This window comes from Condylura cristata, unplaced genomic scaffold, assembly GCF_000260355.1.
Source record: "Condylura cristata isolate star-nosed mole 26May11 unplaced genomic scaffold, ConCri1.0 scaffold00008, whole genome shotgun sequence".
In the NCBI taxonomy this organism is placed as follows: Eukaryota; Metazoa; Chordata; class Mammalia; order Eulipotyphla; family Talpidae; genus Condylura; species Condylura cristata.
The window spans coordinates 5,078,950-5,104,250 of NW_004567109.1; the positions used below are offsets into that span (position 1 = coordinate 5,078,950).

Consider the following 25,301-nt stretch of genomic DNA (forward strand, 5'->3'; position numbering starts at 1 on the left):
GATGTTTCCCCCTAACTAAGCAGAAGGACTTCAGAGACTGAATCCTGTGTGAGTCATCCAATGGGTCAGCACTTGTACTGATGAGACTCAAGTCAGGGGTTCAGTCCCCTGCTGACCAGTCAGCTGAGTAGAGTGAATACAGTGGGACATTATGTCTTCTGCACATGCTCCACTAACACTGTCCTTTCCTCTTGCAAAACCTTGTTAATGGACACAGGAGATGGACTGGAGTGGTTTTTTTTTTTTTTAAAGATTTATTTATTTGTACATACAGAACTGGGGTACAGGCCAGAGGCTCAGGGGCAGTGAGAGGCTTCACCAGAGACAGAGTGGGGAACAGAACAGGCAGATCGACGAAGTACACTGCTGAGGGGAGCAGCGGGCGGGTCAGAAGAGGTCTGCCATGCCATGTGGTCTCCTCCGGGGCAGGCGGGAATGGAACTCATGCGGAAGTGGCTTCAGCTTCTCAGTGCTGTGCTTTAACCCGCTGCGCCACCAGGGAGGGCCCGGACTGGAGTGGGTTTTTTAGGCTCCATAGAAAAGGGGGGAAACAGCACCCATGGCACAGTGGAAGTAACTTGGAGAAGTGCTCACTTCCAGTCCTGGTATCACTTGGTTCCTGTGGGCCTTGTGGGTAAATGGCTCAATTCCCACCCAGGCCCATTGTTTCCTTGTCTCTAAAATGGGAATAAGAATCCTTACTCCCTGGAGATGACCATATATCCCGAGCACTCTGCATGCAGTAGGCATCTGATAGATACTGTTGAATTTGAAGGGTGCATACCTCCTCTGTGGAACACCTCATCAGCTTCTGCAGTGAGCTGCTCTCCCCAGGTCAAGGGAGCAGAATGTTGGTGCTCTGTTGTCCTGGGGTACAGAGGATGTTTTAAATTGTCCTATTTGCATGGACTAAGCTCCTGATGGTAACAAGATCCAGTGGCTGGAATCCAGGGCCCCAGTGAAAACTGCAAAGCCTGTGGTCTGGGAGAAAGAGGAACTAGATGGGTTTGTCAACTTTATGGCTATCTCCATTCTCCTGGGAGCAGGGAGTGGGTAAACTGAGGCAGCAGGGCCTCAACACTCCTATTCTGGGTAGGAGGAGAAAGGGGTAGCAGACCCACTGACACCTTCTAGTCTTTCCTAGTCATCCCTCCCCTCGCCCAATATTTGGTCCAGCTAAGTTGCTCAGGACCAGGCCAAGGAGACCCCCCACTTAGGGCACCCGGCACACAGGCAGGCAGGGAGGCCAGACAGTGAGTGTTCCACCTGGGGCAGGCCAGAGCACTCCTTTATGGCTGGGGGACAGCACAGCACACTCTGGGGGGGCGGAGGTGGGGTGCAGTGGGGTTGGAGAGTGAGAGCTACTTGCTCGTTCAGCTCCAGGCTGCACGTTCCTTACCTGCATTTTAAGGAAAAGGCAAAGCAAGAATTCCTCTGCTCGGAGCTAGAGCAAGCCATCCCCTCCCCTGAGCTTCCTTGCCGCTCCCCTCCGGGGCCCCTTTCCCTAGCACCCCTCTCTCCCAAGCACCCACCTCCTCGGGGGCCCCAGTTCTCTGCGCGGGGCTAGTTCGCCAGGGCGGGGGCTGCCCCACCGCTCCAGGGAGGGGACAGAGGGCCGGCCTTGGACCCGGAGGCCCCCACCCGGCGGCGGGGGCACCCGCTCGGCCCACCCTGGGCGGCCACCAGCCACCCCCGCCTCCCGGGGGGTGTGTCCCCGAAGTGGGGGGGCGCAGGGGGCCGAGGGTGCGCCCCCGCCCCCGGCCCAGGCCCCCTCCCGAGCGCGCGGCGAATGGTAGGCTCCGCTGAAAGAGTGCCGGGCGGCGCGCGGTGTCCTTCTCCAGCCGCTCTCGGCGCCGGGGTCTCCGCGCTCGCTGCTCCTCCTCCTCCTTCTCCTCCTCCTCCTCCGCCTCCCCTTTCTCCTCCTCCTCCTCCCCCCGCCGCCTCGCTACCGCCGCGGCTCGGGCTGGAGGCGCCGCTGTCATTCCTGCGCCGAAGGAGCCGGCGCTGCCGGTGCCTGGGGGTCGGGGCGCGGGGGAGCCGGGCCGCGGGGGACCCAACAGGTAGAGCCAGGGGTGCCCGGCCGCGCGCCCCCCGCGCGTCATGCAGCTCTTTGTCACCTCTCTCACCCCCAGGCCAAAATCCTGAGCATGATGGAAGACAATAAGCAGCTCGCGCTCCGCATCGATGGGGCGGTCCAGTCGGCCAGCCAGGAGGTGACCAACCTGCGAGCCGAACTCACGGCCACCAACCGGAGACTGGCGGAACTGAGCGGCGGCGGCGGCCCCGGCCCGGGCCCGGGAGCGGCGGCCAGCGCCGCGGCGGCGGACGCGGCGGCGGCGGCGAACATGGAGATCCAGCAGGTCGGCGCGCAAGGTAGGGAGCTCCCGGCGCCAGGGCGGAGGAGAGGCGAGCGAGCAGGACCCGGCCCCGCGGTGGCCGCGGGCACGGTGCCCTCATGCCCGGGGCGCAATCGCTTGGCATTGTGGCTGGTGACCCCGGGCGCCGGCGGTGTGGTCGCCGCCCCCCTGCTGGGGGTGGGAAGCTGCTGTCAGTAGCGAAAACCGAAAAACGGTGCCCTGAGCACGGGCTCACACGGTCACACCGGCCCAGGCCAGCGTGGGCCAGGCGCTGCCGGTGGGTCCCTTCCTGCAGGAGAAAGTGTCCTTTAGGTGGCACATGGCCCCCGGCTCCCCGGGCAAACTTTTCGTGGCCGGCCTTTGCATTCACCCCTGGCAGGCAGGGGTGGATGCCTGCCGTGGCACCCCCAGTTCCAGAAGGTGCCGTGCTTGGGAAAGCTTCTCCCAGAGAACTCCAGGCCTTGCTGCCCAGGTTTGGGTAGAGCCTTGAACTGGTTTGCACTTCTCTCACGGATGCCAAAGCCCTTGTCTTGATTGCATCTGGACTTTATTTTCTCCTCATTTGCCACGGTGCAGGCTTTGGAATATATCAGTGCAACAGTAGATGCTCTCTGCTCATCTCTGCTCGGCAGGGAGTTTAAATTTCCTGCAAATATAAGCAGCCAGAGCACTTTCCAGGGGGGGAGAGGGTGCACTCAAAGGCTGAGGCTTCTGGAGAAAGGAGGTCTGGGTGGCTGGAGCAGGGAGTCTCCGCTGGAGAGGACGGCAGTTTAGAGGACGGGAAGAAAGATTGTGGCCTGGGTTGACATTGACAGCGATGAAGCTCTGACACCTTCTGCAAGGGTTCAAGGTGCAGGAAGCATCCAAAAAAATGTAGTTTGCTTTGCGTGAGTTGAAAAGCCCAAGAGGGAACCGGCTTTGGGGGTTTTCGCGTTTGCTTTCTTCCCTCCCTCCTCTCTCCTCCCTTCTTTCTTTCTTTCTTTCTTCTAATTGCCCTTTAAGAAGCAGTGTCACTGGGTATTAATGCCATTTGAATTGTAAACTAAACTGCTGAAACCCAGAACTCAGGCAGAAAAAAAAATCCAACCCTGGAGGGCCACTTGTATAAATATGTCACTTGGTGAAGTATGAGACACCAATTGTTCAGTGACTCGGAAGAATGTTCTGGTCTTGTTGTCTCTGCAAGCGCATCTCCTAAGTGTGCGCACGCCTTTCTGCCTCGGGTATCTGGTCCTGCTTACCTTCCCAGGAAAGTGCCAGTGTAGATGTCGGGCCTGAACAGCAGTTTTCTCCTGGCGTCCACGCCAGCTCCTGCCTTGGTACTTCAGGAGTCTGTCCCAAGTGGAAGAATTGGGGCAGTGATTTGGTACCGAGGCAGCATGACGTCATGGTGGGAAGGTGCCGCGAGCCTGGTGTCTGGTGTGTGGGTTTCTTGGGGTGCACGGGTCTCCCTGCTGCGTCGTGGTGTGTGGAAGTTGGTCTTCGCTGATACCTGGGCAGGCAGGGAAGGCAGCATGGCCATGCTGGACGTTTTGGAAGCAGAGACACTTCCAACACGTAAGAAATACTAGCTTGAAACTGGCATTTTGCTAGGAGTTACAAGCTGTGTGGGGGAGGGGGGGAGTTGGAGGGAGGCTGAATAAAGCAGGTTTATTTCCTACCGCTGGCCCCTTCCCTGAGCCCAGGGAAAGTTAAGTGGCTTTTATCTGCGTCTGGGTCCAGCTGCGGACGAGCACACTGGAGCCCAGTGCAGCCCAGAGGACACTCAACTTGCACACGAGCTGCTCGGTTGCTGGTTTCCTCGGCGTAGTGGGGCAACAGGGAACTGTCTCCCTTTTCTCTTTTCCTACAAAAATGCCAAGACTGTGGCCGTGCAAGTGGCATTCGAGTCTCTTGGGACCTCTAAAGACACACGCCACCAGCAGCTCCTGTGCTCTTGGGAGCGTGTCTGCCCATGTCAGCGACTGGCTGCAGGTGGGAGGAGAGGGATGGTCTGGATGTTTCCCCTGTGGACCACTGGCCTTTTTCTAAACCTTTCCTAGGGAGCACTTAGTGATTTTCTGTTTGGAAAATAAAACGCTCAAGGTTTTAACTCAACTTAATGGGGGTCAGGGTGCACATACGCCTTTACGGGATGCGAACTTAAACTGCTGTGATGATCGGAAAGGAAAGGAGCCCCCCATAAGTCCAGGGGGACATCCACCCGGTGCTTTTGCCATTACAGAGCCTCAGAGTGTTGGAGTGTCTGCTCTGGCTCGGTTTGCCTGCTCCCTGCTCCTGCGTTCCTCTGGGACAGCCCCGAGCAGCCGAGGTCTGGTGGTGGCACCTGCTCACGTGACTTCTCAAAGACAAGCGCTTGAGCTGATGGGTAGAGTGGTAGGCTGGTGACTCTCTGTTTCTTCTCAACACACCTCCAAAAAGGCGCACAGAAACTCAGCTGCTGGGGGTTCCTGAGTGCCCTTCGGACATCGTCTGTGTTCGTTGTCTGTGTTGTGAGGTTCGGAGGGCCCCAACCCTGATAGGATTTGGTGCTATTGAGTTATCACTTTTCAAATCAAGGTTTGGAGCGAAAGGAATTGTCCTTCAAAATGCAACAGTATAAGTCACCTTTTAACTAAAGGGCATTATGTACATACTCAATGTGAGCTAATGTACTTTTAATAATATTAGCCCAAATGCTTCTGGGTAGAAATCACCTTTTGCTCCCCCTGCCAAGATGTTCTCAGCTGCATTTTCAAAATTTTATGTTTAAAAAAAAAAAAATGTCGGTGAATCAAACAGACTCATCACTTCCGCCCCTGGATGTTTTGTTCCAGTGATGCTGACAGTCGCTAAACTGCTGAAGGAAACTTGGGTTTTCCCAGAGGGTTAATGCAGACTGTCATTTTAACAAAACACTGACTGGGTTGGTGCCCCCTGAGTTGGCATGCAGCAGAGTCTAGGAAGTGAGCTGCTGAAATTCTGGGCTTTCGACACTTTGCAGGATCTTCTTTGGGAATCTGTGTTGAAAGAATGCCTGGCAGCCCGCCCATCTTCGCCCTCCCTGCTTCCAGCGAGTTGGTTAAGTCTAATGAGGCCGCTGTAAGGTGCAGGGGCACCCTGGCAGGCGTCCCGCTTCCCCGCCCCGAAAGTGCCCGTCGGGTTGGAGGGGTCAAAACGGCCTCCACAGGTGGACAGAAGGAGTCTTGGAGAGGACAGAGCCAAGCATTTGTTCCAATACTTCTTGTTGTTGGTAGCCAGAGAACGGATTTGTTTAAACTAACATTTCTAAGCTGTTTTTCTTCAGCGTAACATCTCTGGGAAAATGTGTTTTAAATGCTTGCTGTTCTTTGAGGGGAAAATATAGCAGTTTGTTTCTCCGAAAATGTTTTATCTGATGAATGACTAATATTAGATTCAGTTGGTTGCTGTGCGGTGCGTAGAATAAAACAATTAAGCCCCATTGTACTCAACTCAAATAGGTGTTAACTGTATGTAACATAAAATGCTAGACCCAGCAGGATGGATACCTGCTGCCATTATTTTGTTACCCACCCCCCCTTTTATTTAATGAAATAATTATATTTTTATGCCTCTCTCTTTGGTGTTGAGAACTTACTGCCTTTGTTAGGATGGGATGGGGAAAAGGGTCATTTTCCTACACCTTTGTGAATTTCCATAAACAGACGCCAGTTTTATTATTTTCTCCCCAGGTGTTAAAATAGGTTGTTCCTTCAGGTCTGACTGCTTTTATCTAGCATTACTACCACACTGGCAACTCTTCGGTGAAGTGTAAATTACCTTTGGGCTGAATTGAATGTTGAGCAGTCTGCAGAGATGCTGGGCACTGTTGCTTTGTAAAATAAGTTCTGTCTTTTGCCATCCCCTTCCCAATTCATTCTGCCTCTGTCTCCTTTTCCCCAGGAGATGCTTTTCATTTTTGAAGACCGTTTTCAAATAGCAGAGGGCCTAGGTAGGGCAAAAGGCCTGGCAGACTCTGGCTTGGGGGGCCCTCTGTGGTTTGGGGGGGTGGGGACAGGTCACCCCACTATGCATGCCTCAATTTTCCAGCCCCATCAGTGGCCCTAGGGAGGGACTTTCCTCAGGGATCCGTTTCACGAGATGGGCGTCAGCTTCTTCCTCCTCACCAGCATGCGCAGGCCCTGGCAGGGTTACTTACAGATCAGCACAGCGTGGCTGAAATTACTTATTGATTGGTTTTATTTACTGTCTTTCCATTGTCTTTGGAAAATACCTTCGGAGGACCCCTGGAGTCAAGTTTCTGGTTCTGGTTAATTTCATGCATCCAATAGTTTATGATTGACTGAGGTCTTTCCGAACTTCTTGGGTTTTAAGCAGCGTTCAAGCCAATCTGATTTTTATCAGAAGACCCTTGTCACCTCCCCTCCCAGTGAAAAGCAAGGTGGGTTCTCCCCACTCCTTTTCCCCCATCACCACCCCATTACTCCCCGCCCCGCCCCCCGCAAAGTGCTGGCACTTTTTAGGAATCCTGTAGGTTATAATTTGTGGCTTCCTGGCCACCAGCAAGCTTGCAGCAGATGGGCTTGGCAGGTGGGAGGTGCTCGTCATGAGGCTGGCTCGCCGGGCCAGTCATATGGGGTCCAGAAGGTCAAACTTGGGGTCCTGGCTGTGTTCCTTGCATATTTCAGTTCTGGCTTTCCCAATGTGACATGGTGAAGGAAATTGAAATCCACATGAATTCCTCGGCTCTTCTTCAGACCTTTTCCAGGACAGGTTTGTGAGAATAATCGCACTTGGGCTTCTCACCCCTTGACATCTGTCAGGCAGGAACAACCCATTCTGGCTGTTGAGGCCAGACAATGGGTTTCTAAGTGATTTTGTAAGTGAAAATGAGCCTGTCCTGTTGGGCTGGGTATTGGGGCAATAAACGGGCCACCAACAGCCATTGCTGCAGTGTCTTGTCATCTGCCGTGCAGACAGAGAGGGTTGGGGCAGAATCATCTGGAAAAAGAAAGCAGAGCGGCCAGGTTGCACCTGGTAAGAGCAGGTCAGAGGCCCACTGACCCGTGCCACCCTGCCTGGCTTCAGTGCTCCCCTGCCAGCCGCTTCTCAACATCAACAAGCTGGGGGAAGACTAGGGAAAGGATTCTCTTCTTCCTCCCTCTGGGGTCAGATGAGACCAGAAAATTCCTGCTAGTCTGATGTAACCTCAGATCTCTGAGCTGGCGACCAGGTTCTGCTCTGTGGATATTGCTGCCTCCCCCTTGGAGTCCTAAGCTGTTGGAAACATGAAAGAAGCTGAACGCACTTTTAATGAGTTTGGCAAGAGCAACTGTTTGAGCAGGTGGCTTCTGCATGGTGGGAGACCACTGGTTCTAAATGTGTTGTGTGCCTTTGCACCTCGGCCTTGCTGGACCTTGGCGTCAACTTCTGAAAAGCACCCACGCCCTTTGCCCACTGATGCGCTGAGACCCCGCAAGAGAACTCAGGTAGTCATACTAGGCGGTTGTAATAGACAGTTCTGCAAGCAAAGGACCCCTGTTCCCCAGGCCCAAGTGCTCCCCTTGTGCCATCAGGTGGGAGCGAGGAGGGGGCGGGAGGTGACATTAGCGCCCACCCTGTCCTTTTCATCGGCCAGCATGAGTGTCTCTGTGGGTATGTAACAGGCTTCCATTTCCAGTATCGTCTCAGCTCCACAGACCATTTGAACCGATCTGAATCATTAAGAGCAAAGTGCCTCTAGAGGGAGCTGGGTCCAACCCAAGACATCAGGTGTGCTGGGACTGTCCTGACCATGATATCTTCTTCTTTTTGGTGGAGGAAAACTGTTTAATCCAGAACTCAATGAGAATTAGATTCAGTGCTTTGGCAAACTTTTCCGAAATAACAATCATAAGGATTTAAAACAGCAAGTATTGAGCCCATGGCTTCCCACATGTCATTGTCTTCTGAGACCAGTGGGGTAGACTCAGAAGGGACTCAAAAGGGAAACTGAGACCTGCAGAGGTGCTTGTCTACCATGTCATAGTGATGATGGCCACAGTGGCGACAAGAGCAAGGGATGACTCCGTCTTTATCAGGGCCAGATCTAAGTGCTTTTTTATAATAATGCACTCAGTCGATGTATCCAGTCCTCATAATGATGTGGGAGGCGGGTACCACTCTGTACCCATTTTACAAATGAGAGAGCTAAGGCTTGGAGATTCAGTGAACAAGTCTTGGCTCCTGAGCCTGTGCCCATACTTATTCCACACTGATGTCCTGGTCACTCGGCTGATAGATGATGACCAAGGAACTTAGTCCCACCGAGTGTGTAAGTCTGTATTATCTCCTAGGTTAGAAACATCTTTTGATTTGTTATGTTAGGAAGGTTGAGGGACTAACACTCTCAATTATTATTTTCCTAGATCAGTGGTAGATTATGGATCCTTGATGACAGAATCTGATGACGAAGAGTTAGAGAAACACAAAATGAGCCAATAGGAGGGAGTTGGACCCTCCTGCAAGATTAGCAACCCAGGGATGACCTGTCACCATTTTGATCCTGGGTTTGAGGCTGCCTACTTCTTGCACACCATGTGTCCTCTCTTCAGAAGGATGGTTCTAGGCAAAGTTGGAAGCTTTCTCTCCACCTAAACCCATTTTAAGTCCCTCCCGTTTCTTGCTTTTCTCCCCAGTGGTCTCAGTAGCTTCCAGTGGGCTGAGACCACACCCAGTGGACTGAGTGACCTCTTACAGAGTCCTTTATCTTAGAGCTCATCAGCATCATTGACATTTGGGGCCTAAGAATTCTTTGTTGGGGCTGGGGGGTTGGGAGGGCAGTGTGCATTATAGGATGTTTAGATCATCCCTGTCCTCTGCCCACTAGATGCCAGTAGAACCCTCTACACCCCAATTGTAACAACCAAAAGTGTTTGCAGAAGTTGTCACGTCTAATGGACACTAAAATTGTCCCCATTTGAGAACTCCTGTATCTGCCAGCCACTAGGGAAGATTCAGTTACGACTTCTAGAACAACTAAGGTTTTGTCCGTTGTTCTCTGCTCCATTCACAGCACGTAGAACAGTGCCCGGCACATTCCAAAAACTGGGTAAATCCTTGTTGAATGAATGGATGGGTGGATGATTGCACAACTACCATGTGGCACCGTGTGTGGAGTTTGGCTCAAATACCAACCCAAATAAATGTGATCAGAAAGTCACCAGCAGTGGCTTCTGCCCCCTGTATAGCTTTGTATAGTTTTCATCATCTTTCCCATTTCTGCCCAAGAAATTCTGTTTGCTCTACAGCTGGAAAGATGGCCATTAGAGCTAGGACTTGCCTGTCAGACTCTGTTTAATTCATCATAAACCTCAGAGCCCCACTGCACGGGCTATGCATTGTCAATGCTGCAGAATCTGTGACCAAGAAAGACTGGTATTTGGCCAGAGGTAAGTGGCCGGGCCGTGTTCAGATGTGAGAACCGCCTTTCCCTTGGTCTCACCGCTGGAAAGGCTGTCTTTACTGGGAAGGACGTGACCTCTCTTTTCTGGGAGAGCATGCAAGGGCCCTAGAGGGTCTTCATAGCAGGGTGACTCATTCTTAGAAAAAGGGATGTTCAAAGATCAGAACTGGAGAACGGGAGAGACATTCAGGATCGACCACGAGTCTAGGAATAGCAGTGGCCAGGTGGCTGAGATTTTTCTCGGCTTTCTCAGACACTTGATACACATTTTCTCATTTCATGTCACAGTGAGTTACAGAATGTCACCATCCCCATTCTCCAGATGGCATGTTGAGGCTTAGGAAGCCACAATGCTATCCTAAGCTCACAGTGGCCATCTGCTACAAAGGGCAGGGAACTGGCTGGAACAGTTTTAACTGACCCTGGAGCCTGCTGGCTCTTCTCTGCCAAGAATACTGTGATGTGGCGGCCTGGCACCCCCACAGGGCCAGCAAGGAGGGTTTGCCCTTTTGTTTGCATGCCTCCCTCCCTGTCGCCCTGTTCTTTTTTCGTTCTTTTCCTTTCTTTTCTGTTCCCATCTGTCTGGAGAGATTGGGCCCCTAGATTCAGGGACCACAGATTTAATAAGATACGGACTTAGTTATCTCAGTCCACTGTCTAGTAGGTGTGACTGGCATGGAAACATAATTATATTTTATAATAAAGGTCTAGACAGGTATAATGGGAAAACAGACGATCGAGTGACAGGTTCAGACGCCTGTGGAGGTAGGCACGGCAGCAACAATGTGCAATAATAGCCTACTAGGAAAACACATTCATTCCACTATTAAAGGTTAGAACTGACCACAAGAGATTATTATTAAAAAGTGCGGTTTTCTGGAAAGGTTGAGATTGGACACTACAGAGAATAGTCACTGGCCGGGGACCTTCTCTCGGAAACAGAAAGAAGATGTGGACGATACAGCATTTAGCTCATAAATAATAGCTTTTCTCCTTCAAGAGAACAAGAAAAGGTAGAAATTTCAGTGTGGGTGCAGCCCCACATCTTTTAAAATCAGCTCATCCCTTGTCTTATCTTCCTAGCCAGGCTTCTTGTCAACAGCAACCATGAATTCATTCATCTTCCTTGATTAGTTTGAATTGTTTTGGAAACCATTGAGCATCGTGTATTTAATTGGCAATTGCAACTTGCCAAACAGTGGGATTGGGGCCATCTCCCACCCCCACACTCTTGCCACTTGAAATCCTGTTTTCCCCTTTTGATGATAAAGGTATGAAACTGAGACATTTGCAGAGAGCCGTCTTAGTGCCAGAGGGTGTGATAAATGTCGGTTGGGTAGAACTAACCTGTGATTATATGTATATTGATTATCTTAATTAATGTGTTCCTCAAGCGGGTTGCTTTTCCTATTCCTGCCAGCTTTACCATGTAAAGGGAGGGGAAAAAAAACAAGCCCATCGCTCACATCTTCAGATTGACGGGTCAGCAGAGAGGCCCAGCCTGGCTGCCTGGTGGCGGTAGCACACCCACCCATTAGCTGGGACATGATCTGATTCTCTCTTGGCAATTCAACATGGTACCAGGCAGTCCTACTGAAGCAAGGAAGTGCATTTAAATCTTAACAGCAGTTCTGCGAGAAGGATCATGCTTCTCTATTGGCTGTTCAACTCAGCTGGCCAATACAATGCGTGAGGCCGTGCCACACTAGCAGTGAACTCAGAACCCAGCCTTCAGTGTTGCAGTGTCATCACCACCTTGCCTCTGAAATAGTTTGGTCAAGGACCCTCAGTTCACAATGTCAGCGCTCAGCCCCCTTTTCCAGGATTCCACCATACTTATTCTGTGCCAGAAAAAGTGCTAGTCTATCACTAGCCCGCCCTTGGGATATACAAAGACATTCATAGGTGTTGTCTCCAAAGACCCTCTCATCTGGCCCCTGTGGTTGAATTGAAATCAACTTAGAAAACTGTTTCTTGAAAAAAGGTTTGTGCAAGGTTTGGAGATTTCTCTCACTGCAGATGAGGCCAGCTGCACAATGGTGGAGAGGTCAGTGCTGGGTGAGGTCTCTTGTGCATGGCCCACCGTATCTTACAAGCCTGGACGGCAACACCATCACCCCAACACTGTGTTCCTGAACCCCTCACAGTGAAGGAAGAATCTAGCTTGACCCATGGAATCACATTTGCCTTCTTCACAGTCATTGAGTGTCTCTTCCAGTGCCTATCTTCATGTTTCAGCCTCCTCTTAGCTTTCCATTACGCAACTAGAGAGGTATAAACCAGGGCAGAGCCAGCCACCAAGGGGAGCTTCCTCTTTATTTAAATGACCCGGAACTGGAAATGACAGAGAATTTTCTATATCACCATCAAACGGGCTTTTGGGATGTGCAAGGACAACTTTGTGGAGCATGGTCTCAGCATGAGACGTGGATGCCCTCTTTACATGTCGAGGAGGGATTTGGACACTGCAATACAACTACCCAATTCCTCTTTCTTCACTGTCCTTCAAGGACACTCCCTTAAACTATTTTTAGCAGGGTCTCTGGGTCAATGTCAGCCAAAGTAGATTGGCTTAAATTCTCCACCGAACCTACTGGTGAGGTAGGTCCATGTTTTCACTTGTACTGTAAAGGTCAGCATCCTGCTGTTCCAGGTTCACACCTAGTCAGTTGTCATGTCAGTGGAAATGCATCCACAGACCAAAGGTCGAATGTGGCAGAAAACTCAGGAGAGATGGGGACAGGATCTTTTGCTGTGCATCTTTGCGGAGTAGATGGGACTATTAGCTGGAAGCCACACGCCTGCTGTGGTAAACTCACTCCCAAGCAGCTAATCCAGTGGATGGAAGTGTCATCTCTCTCTTAATTTCAGTGCAACCAGGAACATTTTGTTCTGGGCTTCCAAAACCACTCCAACAGCAAAATACAAATAACATACAATTAAACTTAATCTGGAGCTCTATTAATAATGGACTGTAGGAAAGCAGAAAGCATTCTGAAGGATCAAAACCTTTTGGTGCTTTTGGGGTTTAGATTTGTATTAGCATCAAACACGAAAGGTTCACCACCACTGGAAACTGTAGTTGCAATTGTAGCTGAAAGTACTTCTTGATTCCACTTGAACTTTACTCTTGCTCTTCTTGCTTGAATGATGCATTAGAGTACATATTAGCAAACTTTTTCTGTAGTGGGCCAGATAGTATTTTAGGCTTTGGGGACCATGGAGTGTCTCACAAGTTCTCACGCTGCTGTTGAGATACGAAAACATCCACCGTCAGTCGATCATGGATAGGTGTTTTGGGGTCCAATACAACTAAAACTTCTCTTTACAAAAACAGGCAGCCACTGGGCCCGTTTACCAGTCTCTGACCTGTGGGTCTCCATTTGTCTTCTGACCTTATAACACTGGTGTGGTCCCCACGTGCTCGGCGTGCAAAGGAGCTTCATACCTGGTGACTGAATGAGTAAGCTAGCAAAACAGATGTGAGCAGAATGACCCCGAGGTCGCTATGTTATGGGAGCAGAATCAAAGAGTTAATGAGTGGAGGTGTTGGAGTCAGCAGGAAGGAGACATCTGGTGGCTGGAGATGAAGTCACTTGTGTTTAATCATCATCCGGGACCTTAAGCAAACTTTGACGTCATTGGTGAGACACTTGACATCCGAACCGCAGTTTCTTTTCCTATGGAAGGAGAAGCTCACTTCCATCTTCAAGACAGTAGAGCAGTGTGTGGGCTTAAGGGTGTGAGGTGGGCCTGACCCCAGTGCTGCACTGTGACTTATGTGCCTCCATCTCTCCATTTCCGACTGTGCAGCGTGAGGCTGCTAGTGGCGCCACACAAGGGCTGCCGGGACAGTCTAACGCAAGGATGCACAGCCATGGCACCTTGACATCCAGGGCCAGAATGATTTTTGCTGTGGGGGGCTGTCCTGGGCATTGTGGCACATTTAGCAGCACCCTGGTCTCCACCCACTGGGTGCTGGTAGCATCCCCAAAATGTGACCACCACATATGTCTTCAACATTGCCAAATGCTGCCCTGGGTGGAAACCACTGGGTTCATGGACTGGCACATGGTAGGCTGGCACAAAGCTTGGCAGGTTTGGGGGTTCAACAGCCAGAACTTGTCATTATTAATGGCATACTATATTATTAAGCTCAGAAATCTCCCACCTTGGAATGAAATGCTCTTTTTCCCCCTAGTTGATTTCTGTCCCCCAAAGGCAAAATTAGGTATTTTTGTTGCAGACCTTGAGTCTCTCTCTTGATGTTTCTGTTACTTAGAGGCCACACTCTGGGAGGATGCCACCCTCCTGTGATGTCCTGGACACTGTGCTTTTGACACACACATATCCTAGACTTTCATTTGAGGTTATGATCAAAATCCACATAAAGTATCCAGATGTCTGCCACATGAACAGACAGGGAGGGCTAAGGGCTAAATGCCTAACTCAAAAAGATTCACAGGCTGAGATAACAGATTGTACTCAGAGGATATAGATAAACACCCCAACTGGCACAGGCCAGGTGATACGTCTCTGGTGAACTAGGGCGTGCTTCTCAGTGGGTCAGTGACCAGTTCGGTGACTTAAACTTTAGTCAGGGACTTCTCTGGTGGTCTGAGGGCTAAGTCTCAGCGATATCATCACTGAAGCCTGAGTTCGATCCCCAGCCAGGGGGTGACCCACAGAGCACAGCAGACCTCTCCTGACCCACCCGCTGCTACCTTCAGCAGTGTATTTCAGTAGATCTGACTGTTCTGCTCCCTACTCTGGTGATTCCTCTTACTACCCCACACCCGAGTTCTTGTGTGCATAAATAAATAAATCTTTAAAAAAAAAACTAAACGAAAAATATAAACTTTAGCCAAGACAGTTATTCCAAACCTAATTCTGCCTCGTGATGACAAAATCAGATTAATCTCTGACTTGGGCCGGTGGCTTTAAGAAAGCCAACCTTCTTTTTTTCCGGCAAAATAAATAAATAAATAAATAAATAAACGTATACAATGACCTCCCGGCATGAATGTTGGAAAACCCCAGCTATATTCAGAATAGCAAAACTGGCCCTGAGCTAGGTTCCAGGCAATATGATTTGATTGGCCAACTGCCATGGCTAACTAGCGTCATCCTACCCCGTCTCCAGCTCACTCCTAAAACCCCTCAAGCATGCAATTCATCATATCATTTTCTCATTTACGCCAGCGCCAGATAATGGCCTAATCTCTCCAGCAGTATTCAGATTTATTAGAGAAGATGGCATTTACAAAATCATTCCACTGTTCCATGCAAACACCCAAAACCGGTATGTGCTTGCTTATTACTATCAACCTTCCTTTTAACAATGGTTTATTACCTGCAATTAAAATCACCCCGAAGGGCCAAGTAAATGGCTTTCCATTTTTTGGTGCTCGCTTCCTCTTTGGCTGCTGCACCATCTCGGACTCGGAAGCAAAGCATCAGGGAGAAACAGGTTTCCACGCACAGAAGGCCAGCCTGGCGGAGGATGAGCGCTGTCCAGCGGCACTCGGTCACTGGTCACTGCGGCGGCCTGGAGAACCATCTGCTAGGCATGTGGGCTGGGCAGCTCCTTGATGGTTTCAAAGTTCAAGCGAGAAGAATATGTGGAAAACCAAATTGAGCTCCGGTCGGGAGGATCCCCCCTTCATTGTGTGTGAGTCAGGGCGAGCCATCAGGGAAGATGAGGCTTGGCAGCCTCAGTCTGCTGTCATTTGGGTCCAGCCCAGAGAGATGTGGCAAGTAGTGAGTAATTACGAAGAAAGGACCTCGCTGACTTTCTGTGTAATGACTGAGGCGAGCAAACTAAGCGATGGCGACACCGGTGAGCTCGCCCTATGGAGTGTAGAGCAGAAATCGCTGGCTCCCTGGCCTGGTGCACAGCCTCGTCTCTGACCACCTCAGTGGCTGAGGCATTAACGTTGCGTTACAATTTAGGCCTCAGTTTCCCCTAGGGATAACTCGTGCCCAGGTCCCAGGGTTGCTGTAAGACCACGCGAGAGGGCGTGGGTGGCCGGCTCTGGCAGCGTCCGGCATCAGTGCCGTAAATGTCGTAAATGCCGTAAAGGGGGCCGACGGCGCGGCCGTGTGCGGCATCCCAGCAGGCACTGCGGCAGCCAGGTAGGGGTCCGGGCTCTGCGGTCTGTCAGCTGCACAAAGCGCGTTTGCTGAATGAGGGGTGCAGTGGTGCTGCCTGGGATGGCAGGACCGGTAGGAGCTTGCCGTCTGCTGAACCCCAAGAGGAAGGAGCAGTGTGGGGTGTGGACAGCTGGGGCCTCGCAGGAGTGGATTCTGGATGTGGCTGTGCCGCTGAGGCGCCGGAAAGGAGCAGACAGGGAAATCGCAGAAGCTACCGTGCGGTGCTGGCTGTGGCGAAAGATAGGGGTCAGCCACTCCCCGCCCCAGCCTGCCCACCCCACTCCCCAACTTGAGAGAGTCGCCTCGGCAGCCGCTTCAGTCAGGACACTGCGTGGGCTTGGGGTGAGACCTCTCGAAGGGCTCCCCTTCTGAAATCTGCGACCGTGACAGTACCACCGAGTAAGTCAGAGCCACCTTAGGGAACATTTCAAAGTAGTGACGACTTTCTTTCCCACAAGGGAATCCTTTATTCCTTTTCATTTGCGGAATATTGTCTTTCCTGACTTAGACATCGTGTATGCCTCTGAACTCAGCAAAAGACTGGGAAAAAATATGGCGATCGTTGAAGACAAACTTGGAAATTGGGGTGATGGGCGTGGCAGTGCCAGAGAATATGCATCACCGAGGTTATGGAACCCTGGACATCCGGGCTGTCCCGGAAGGGCCATTGAGGCCATAGGCCCAGCCTTTTTCTGGCAGTGGGAGAAGCTACAGCTGCGTAGCACTTAGGGGCAAGGCTCCATGACCTCGGGGTTCAGCACATCCCCCCGGCCCCTCCTTCATCTGGGCACTGCCCTCCGGAGTGCACAAATAGCTCCAGGCTGCAGATGCCAGCAGAAGCTTTTGTGTCTCCTGAACAGGTCCCTCTGTGCCCTCGAGGAACTTACACTCTGAGCCAGGCAAGTGAGAAGTGGGTGCGTCCTCTGGTGTGGGCTTCATGATTTGGTCTGGTTTCCCAGCAAGCATGGAAGAGGATGATTTAAAAAAGGCACAAGCCAAATACCCAAATTAAAGCACTAAATTTTCTTGGAGTTTATATGCTGCGAGTAATGTAAATAAAGGGCTGGGCCCCTGTGCCCATAAATCAGCCTCCACCAAAGGCTCCCTCCCCGGGTTGGATTGGGGATTCCAGCCCATCACCCACACCTCTGGGCATTTCGGGATCCAAGGGGAGGGTTCCATTTGTCATCCTGAGTGTCCTCCCCTGGGTTTCTGGGAGCAGCCATCTCAGCATTGCCTTTTGCATGAAATATGAAGCTCAGGGATAGAGCCAGGGCATTTCAGTGTGGGCAGGATACACTGGGGAAGGCTGGGTTTCTGCCCTCGTGGCCTCATTTGCATTTATTTCGCTCCCAACTGATTGTAATATAGTAGCGGGTGTCCATCAAATAGCTATTAACTCTTCAGCCAGCTCCTGAGGGGCTGTCCGGGCGGCCTCTTACAAGTTCAGGGTAACACGGTCCCCACCTCTATTCATTCCAATGGTGTCACGAGCCACTGTGCAGGGTACAACTCCCCAACTCCCCGTCTTGTTTCTGTTTCGTCTCTCAAGGTCCCTGCGAGACAGCACCCTTGATTGTACAGCTGTTCTTTTAACTCTCTCAGGTTCTTGGGTCGAAGCCCCAGTTTCGCCACCTCCCAGCCTGTCATCTTGTTAGATCAGATCACAGAAGTTTTCTCGGTTGAATCTAAGGGAGGGGGGTTTTGATAATAGTTCGTACCTTCTAGCTTTTTTTTTATTTTTTAAGATTTATTTATTTATGCATACAGAAGTGGGGTATAGGCCAGAGGTGCAGGGCAGTGAGAGGATTCACCAGAGACAGAATGGGGAGCAGAACAAGCCAACTGATGAAGCACACTTCATCAGAGAGGAGCAGCTGGCAGGTCAGGAGAGGTCTGTGATGCCCTGTGGGTTACCTTTGGGACTGGGGATCGAGCTCATGCCGTAGTGACTTTAGCTTCTTAGTGCTGTGCTTTAACCTGTTGCGCCACCAGGGAGGGCCCCCTTCTAGGGTTTTTATAATGACTATGGGGGGTATGTGAAATCCTGAGCTTGGCCTATTTATACTAAGTATTTAATAAATACCAGCTGTGAGTGCTTAAATCTGTGGCCCAAAGCCTCCCATGGAAAACCCCTGGCACTGTAGGGTGACTTTCCTCTAGGGGTGACAAGATCATCTCAGGAGGTTTAAGTTGGAATCTTTATCTTTCCATAGAGCCCCCAGAATGGGTGAGGCCTTAACTTCCTCATTTATTTGGTGGTTTGATCTATGGAGTTTCCCATTTAGCCGTGGCAGAAGCTCCAGGAGGTGCCCACTGCTATCTGTGCTCACCTTAAATATGCCCAACCAGAGCCTTATCTCCGACAGCTCATGCATCATCCTCCCTGGGAGAGGGGGCCCCACTGATTCACTGACAGACCCTCACTTAATTTCTGCATTAGTTTGCCCTCCGTTATTTATAGCTTGCCTGCTGATAGTTCTAGCTGTCCTTGGTCAGTAAAGGCCTTGAGTGATGAGAGGGGCAGCTGGGTCCAGCATTTGCTTCACTCTTTTTGGCCAGGTTGGTTTGGCTAGCAAGGGTCCCATTTGTGGCATGCACCCTGGGGTCTGTGGAGAAATCTGGGAATATGGTCCTATCAGGCTCCAGTGGCGAGTGAGGACTGGAGGATCTGGCGGGGCTCACTGCCCCCTTCTACCTGGTTCATGTCTTCCCATCAGAACGAGGGGAACAGAGGAGGTGGATGAGAGCTTCATTCAGCATCCATTTCTTGAGGCAGGTCTGGTTGGTTCATGGAGCTTTCGAGCTCCTGGGGTAGAGGGAAGGTGATAGCAACAAAGGACAAGGGCCCAGACATTCACTGGGGAGTGCTTAGAGGGTCAGGGTACAGCCCTAAAAACTGTGTGTTTCTGTGCTTAGTTCTTACCCAAAGCATTATTATTAGCATAATTTTTCCAGAATAGGTAGCTGACACACCAAGTGGCTGAGTGACTTCCCCATGCACAGTGAGAGCTGAGATCTGAACTCTGGGCCAGGGACCTCAGAATTCGTATTTTTAACTGGTACCACCACCCTCTCATACAAAAGCACCTGATTACAATGTACATGGCAAGTACTGACAGCAGTACCTTTGGGGCCTGTGAAAATATCCAACAGGGACGTGTCCAGGTGGAGGTCGGACTTGGGGGATGCTGTGTGGGGTTGAATCTTGAAGGACAAGCATGATTTCGAGGCAGAGGTGTGTGGGAGGTGGCTCCAGCACCTAGGTGCATGGCATAAGGCACAGGGGAAACATAGTGTTTGGGTCAAGTGCCAGCTCTGGGTACAATGGGGGAAGTAGTGGGCGGTGAGAGAGAGGAGAATGAGAATGGAGTTGGAGAGGACAAAACTGGAAGATTCTTGTAAAGACAGATGAGGAATCTGGGTCCTACCATATGGATAATAAAAGAGACATTGCATTTTTTAGTATCATTATGCTAAAATAAACAACACAACATTTACCATTTGCATCATTTTATAGTATTTAATACACTGATATTAGGTATATTCACAATGTTGTGAATCATCACCACTATCTAGTTTCAGAGCTTTAAATCAACTAGAATGGAAACTCTGTGACCGTTATAGTCACTCATCTTTTCCCCTCTCACCACTAATCTGTTTTCTGTCAATGAATTTACCTATTCTAGACATTTCATTTAAGTGGGCTCATACAACATGTGGCCTTTTGTGCCAGGCTTGCTTCATTTAGCATGTTTTTAAGATGTAGCCATACTGTAGTGTGTCATCAGAATTTTATCCTTTTCACGACCAAGTAATAGTCCATCGCCTGGCTCTACTAAATATTATTCTTCCATTCATCATTTCATGGACATGTGAGTTGTTTTTAACTTTTAATTATTTTGAACAGTGACAGTAAATCATTTTGAGTTAAATTTTGTCCTCAGCTCAACATCTTAAATAACGTCCAATTCCTGGCCCTACTATCAGTTTACCCTTCTGTAGAAGGGTGAGATCTATGTGTACATGTGTATGTAGACTCTCTGCTTGTCCCTAAATTACAAATATAAGGGAAAAAGTTAGAAAACTTGGAAATTGTTTGAAGCTCCAAAAATTCTATTTAAGGTCAGAGTGAAATCTTATTCAGTCATAAAATGTAGCTGAGAAGAGCCCCCACCTCTGAGAATGTTGAGGTTATTAAGTGTGTTCATTTACAGAAGGCACAGATAATACTGTCCGCAGATCAGAGGCACCCCATGAATGTTAGTTATGATTATTACTGCAGTTCTCATATTATCTCATTAATATTCATTACTATTTGCATAGCCTCTACTTCGTCCCATGATCTCTGAGCAGCAGGAAGCTGGGACAGGTTCCCTGAATCTTGACCAGCCCGTGAGGGAGCCTTGCTAGGGAGACCTTGGGCACATATTACGGAAACTTCCCTATCTTCCTCTTCCTTCTAGAATACTCACTCTGCCATGGGTCAACCCCAGGCCTGATGGGAGAGGTGGGTAGGTCACTTACAGTCTAGTGTTGATAGCTACGAAGAAGCCCAGGCTCCAGAGTAGTCTAGGGCTCTCACCCCACTGTTTGCTCGTGGTGTGCCCCAGACAAGTTACTTGTCCTCTCTGAATCCCAGTTGCTTCATCTGGAACAGGGCACAGAACAGTGGTGTCTGTCTTTGTTTGAGGTTTCATTGAGATGGTGAATGCAGGAGCACGTGTACAGTGCCTAGGACCCAACATCTTATTTTTTAAAAGGGGAAAAATCTTACATCTATGAATTGCATAATACAATGAGAAAGAAATTTCTAGAACTTTGTAGCATCCTTTCAAAATGCAAAGGAGAGAGATACCTGGCTAAAATGAACTGTCGATGTTTTATTGGGGACGCTGTGAAGAAACAACCTGATGTTCCGGTATTATATTTATTAGCTCTTTAATTTTTTTATCATACTTGATGACACACCTACCTTTGTTAGGTTTTTATACCTTCTTGGCAATCCTGTGATTTACTAGTGTGATTTACCCATGGATTTTAGAGGAGCCCTAAGCCTTGCCCAAGGTCATCCAGCACATAAGCAGGGAGGAAAGGACTGACCTCAGAGCCGTCTCCCTCAGCATCCCCTCCAGCAGGCCCCTTGGAAGCCACCTCCATTCCAGGTAGGCAGGTAACTCTTGGCAACAGAAGATGCATTGGTGATGCTCATCCAGGGGCCATTCTCCTCTGTAAGTGGAATGCAAATTTCATTCTGTGAGTTTGCAGCACCACAAATTGAAAAGAAGCCAGTTGAGGGTGACCAAAGCTCTGCAACACCCCAGCTCGGCATCAAAATGTTGGGGTTCAGTCCCAGCCTGACCACTTACTAACTTCATGTGAAACCTTCATTTTCTCTTCAAAATGGAAACAAAATAGACCCTGGATCTTGGGGTGGTTTAAGGGTTGCAGGAGGTGGAGCTCCAGGGGGGTGCTCTCGGGAGAACCCTTGGACAGACCATGTTCAACAACCATGTCCTCTTTGACATCACTGTTCAAGTTCAGTGCACTGATGGGTCTCCATCACCTCGGGTGTCCTTAGATTCGAAGCTTCTCTGTGCAGGAGCTTCTGTGTTGGCCTGGAGGAGGACCACAGGACAGTTGGGAAGGTCCAAGGTCACTCTCCTGGGCCAGTGCCTCCCAGGGGAGCTGACAAATGAAAAGACAATTAATGAGATGGAGGCTGAATCTTGTGTGTGCTTGTCCACCAGAGGCTGAACCAGGGCCACCCAAGTCATTTGTCATCTGCTAATAGGGCTAATCAATGGTTCTAGGGTGGGAAGAGGGGGGTTATACTGCCCACAGCAACCAGATCCATGCCAGGGTCATCGGGGTGGCTGTGTTACAAGTGTGTTTTTTTCCTCAAAAATGGATGCTGCATTTCAGATAGGTTTCTGTTGCTTCTAAATGCAGAAAGGGCATGAGTTTCATCCTTGCACTCATTTAAGTAGAGTATTCACTCCAATTTCTGCTGTGCATTTTAACCAGACAATTTTGCAAGATAATGAGCTATGAGGAATCTCTGGGGTTGTCTTCTGGGAGCCCCAGCCCTTCCTAGGACCAAGCTCAAGTCCACAACCCTCTTTTCTCTGGCTCCCAGGCCTAGTCCGTTTGCTTTACTCTCCTGTACTTGCTTCTGTCCAGCATTTACCCCCAAGACTGGCCACAAAATAGATTTTCCCCCCAGTCTCCTTTTATCTTAAAGATCCTGAAAAGAGTGCCCATTTGTCTCCTTCTTTTCCTTGTGAGCGCCTAAGGATTTGATATGCATCTGACTTCTTTGAAATACAGTGCACATTTATTTAATAAGTGTTGACTGATCAAAGTCCCTCAAGTAAGCCCTCCATGAAGCCATTGAGGAAGGAGAAGACCATATTGATTTATTTTCACTGGCAAGTTTGTGTTTGCTTAATAATTGGTCTTTGTGGGTCATTTTAAAAACACAAGAGATGGCGAGAATTGGCATCATTTAGTAAAATAAGGTACCTTTGAGATTTTTTGTGTGTTTTGGTAATATTAACACCTATCAAAAGTACTTTACCATTAAACCTCACCTGAAATGAAATTCAGATCTTGTTTTTTTTCTCTTCGTTCTGATTCATCTTGAAACCGATGTGGTAGTTCTTGGGGACCTAGCAAGCCTGGATCAAATCTTGACTCTGTTACTGAAATAACTTGAAGATCTTAGAAAATTTGCTTAACCTCATGAGGTGTCAGTTTTCATAGCAACAAAAAAGTCTATGTAACAACCAAAAATTAAGGAGTTTTTGAGGTTCTGCAATATCTCCATGAACCTTGAGCTCTGTGCCTTGACAACGAGGGACTCAGAAAAGAGTTTGTTCATTTGCTCAGCACTTACTGAATCCTTGGCCTGTACAGAACATGACCTGATCTCATCTGCAGAGGGTTTCTACTCCAGTGGGGGAAGTTTATAGTTTTCTGCCCATCCGATTCTGCTCTTCCCATACATTTTGGTTCTGGAACTGGCTTCGTGACCCCAGAGCAAAGAGCTCCTCATTCTCCTCAGATTTTCCATGTTCCCCACCTGCCCTCACCAGACATTACCAAAAGCTGCACCAGAGCATGTCAGAATAACATTTAGTTTTTGATGAAGCAATGTCTGCTTTTTAATTTAAATATTTCAAGTAAACTACTGGTCTGTGCCAGAAACCAGTACAAATGGGGCCATAGACATGCAGACGGGGCCTCCGTTCCAAAGAGAACTGTGTAGGCCAGGAGTGTCATCTGTCACCTGGAGGATGCCGCCCCCAGCTATTGATCTTGGAAGAACTAGCCAGCAGGCCCCAGCCAGGGCAAGCAAGGCTTCTTGGGCTTTCCTCTGGAGCATGTTTTCTGTAAGTGTTGAATTGCTTTAAGCTTCTGCACACAGTTCAGAGGGCTACACCATTCATCAGAGCAACACAGCAATGTAATGAAGGGACCCTCTTCATCATGAGTGAGATTTATCCCTGGTGAGCCGGGTAGCCACCCTCCCTCCCACGCCCCAGTGAAATCACACCCTGCACCATTCCAGGATGCCGCTCTGATGCCATTAAAACCAGGGAAGCAATCTCGTTCTCTCTACCAGTGGAAAAATGAAGAGTTGAAAAACAGACGACCGAACTATCACTTAGGGAAGCCAAAGAGCTACCCCAAAAAAGCTCCAAAAGAGGCTTGACTTGGAATTAACTGCTAAAAGATAGCCAGTGCTATTTCATCAATCTTTGTTGAATTAAAAAAAAATTAAAAATTATTTTGACAAGCCAGAATTTTGAGTGAAGTTAGGGAAAGCTAAAAGCGTGCCTTTCAAATGTAATTATGTGAAATTTCAATTATCATCCTTCTTTCAAAAGCCTCTCAATTCATCAGGCAATTAGTAGACAAGAAAGAGGGTGGAAGGTTTCCACAGTCTGCAGTGTGCAACCTGCCTGAGACAGACACACGTGGCGTCACTCACTCTTTCCAGCTTCCTTGCAAGGGGGAGACTGGCAGAGGAATCCGGACATTGCAGCTACTGCAGTGTGCTCCTGGTGAGTGCTCCCGGGAGCACTCACCCTCCTCCTTGGACATCTGTTGGTTTTTCACCTCTCCGGGGACCTCAGAGAGTCTGAAAGATACTTGAGATGTCACTGCTTTGATCCAGATGTTATTCCCCTGCGAGCCAGGACCTGAGCCAACAGAGCCGGCCCAGCACCAGCAATTCTTTTCTTCTCCATCAGCCCTGGGGAAGCTGATGAACGAAGGACCAACCATTGCAGGCCTTTCCCGCAGCCCTGCTCCTCCCCTGCGGCCTGTCATGTTCTACTGAATTAATGACGTTTGGCTGTCAATCAAATGGCCCCATTATTGAAATTCATCAGACTTTCAAATCGGATACATCCACTAAGTGCTAAGCTAAGGTGAATGTCGAAAATGTAAAGCTGCAGCCATTAGCCAGTAGAGCCAGCCATCACCATAATTGCTGGCTTGGGGAGGCATTTAGCTTGGCACTCTGGCAGGAGAGACAGCACTGATACAGAATCTCACAACAGATCCTGTGCTGGTTGGCGTGCGTGTTGGGCAGATCAGAGCCCATAGGCCCTGCAGCGTGAGGGCCTATTGAGAGAGGGCCCAAGGGGACAGAACAACTCAGCCGCAAGGAAAGATGAAACTCTGCCCTTTACAGCACGGTGGAAGGAGTTTGAGGGCATGATGTGCCGTAAAGCAAGTCAGGCTACCAAGGCAATATTGGACATTTACCTAGTGGACACTTTGGCAAAGCAAAATACCTATAAACACTAGCAGACGCTAATAAAGTGAGGTTAAGCGGGGAGGAAGAAAGTCAAAGGGCAGGAGAACGAATGATAGTGGGGAGAAACAGAAGCAAGTCAACCAAATAAATTCCCCCCCCCAAAACCGGAATATCCCAAATACTTTTAACATTAAGCAATCATTTGTAGTCATACATTCATTAAAAAAAGTCACAGTCCAGATGGTCAGGTGACTTGCCCCGGGGACAGTGGAGTTCCTGAGACGGGCCAGGTTCTGCTCTGTCCAGAGCTGTCTTCTTGGGGTCCCCCCATGCCACTCCCCCTGCCTCTCTGTCTCCTTGCCCCAGTGGACCAAAAGCGCAAGCCTTCCTGAGTGACTGCTCCCTGGCTAGCAGGTCCTCACTTAATGCCATCACAGCTTCTTGGAACCTGCAACTTCAGGCGACTCACCGAGAGCCCAACCTCTCTGACCCTCGGCTCACTGATGAACAAACGTTCCGTCCTGTGGCAGACTTCTGCTCGCCAGAACATCGCCAAGCTTCTAAAGAGCTGAAACCTGACGGCTAACCGTGGTTTGTCTTCCTACGTCCGTTGCTT

The 25,301-nt window shown here is 49.6% G+C and overlaps 1 protein-coding gene and 1 long non-coding RNA gene across 3 annotated transcripts in view; one reads left to right on the top strand and one right to left on the bottom strand.

Annotated features, from left to right (window-relative positions):
- Positions 1–483: 483 nt before the first annotated feature.
- On the bottom strand, positions 484–1,799 carry LOC105853389. 2 transcript variants are annotated; one of them, XR_001145226.1, is made up of 3 exons: positions 1,533–1,799; positions 785–981; positions 484–677 (listed from the first exon to the last, which is right to left on the bottom strand). It is a non-coding gene; the product is annotated as an uncharacterized LOC105853389 (long non-coding RNA). The 2 variants fall into 2 exon arrangements; XR_001145225.1 differs by lacking the exon at positions 1,533–1,799 and adding an exon at positions 1,267–1,403.
- Positions 1,800–1,933: 134 nt separating this feature from the next.
- The window catches only part of KAZN (kazrin, periplakin interacting protein), a 345,483-nt gene continuing 322,115 nt past the window's right edge, over positions 1,934–25,301 (top strand). Inside the window, exon 1 of the mRNA XM_004679336.2 lies at positions 1,934–2,373. Within this exon, the coding sequence (XP_004679393.1) occupies positions 2,148–2,373 (226 nt within the window). The 5' untranslated portion in view covers positions 1,934–2,147. The remainder of the gene's footprint in view (positions 2,374–25,301) is intronic.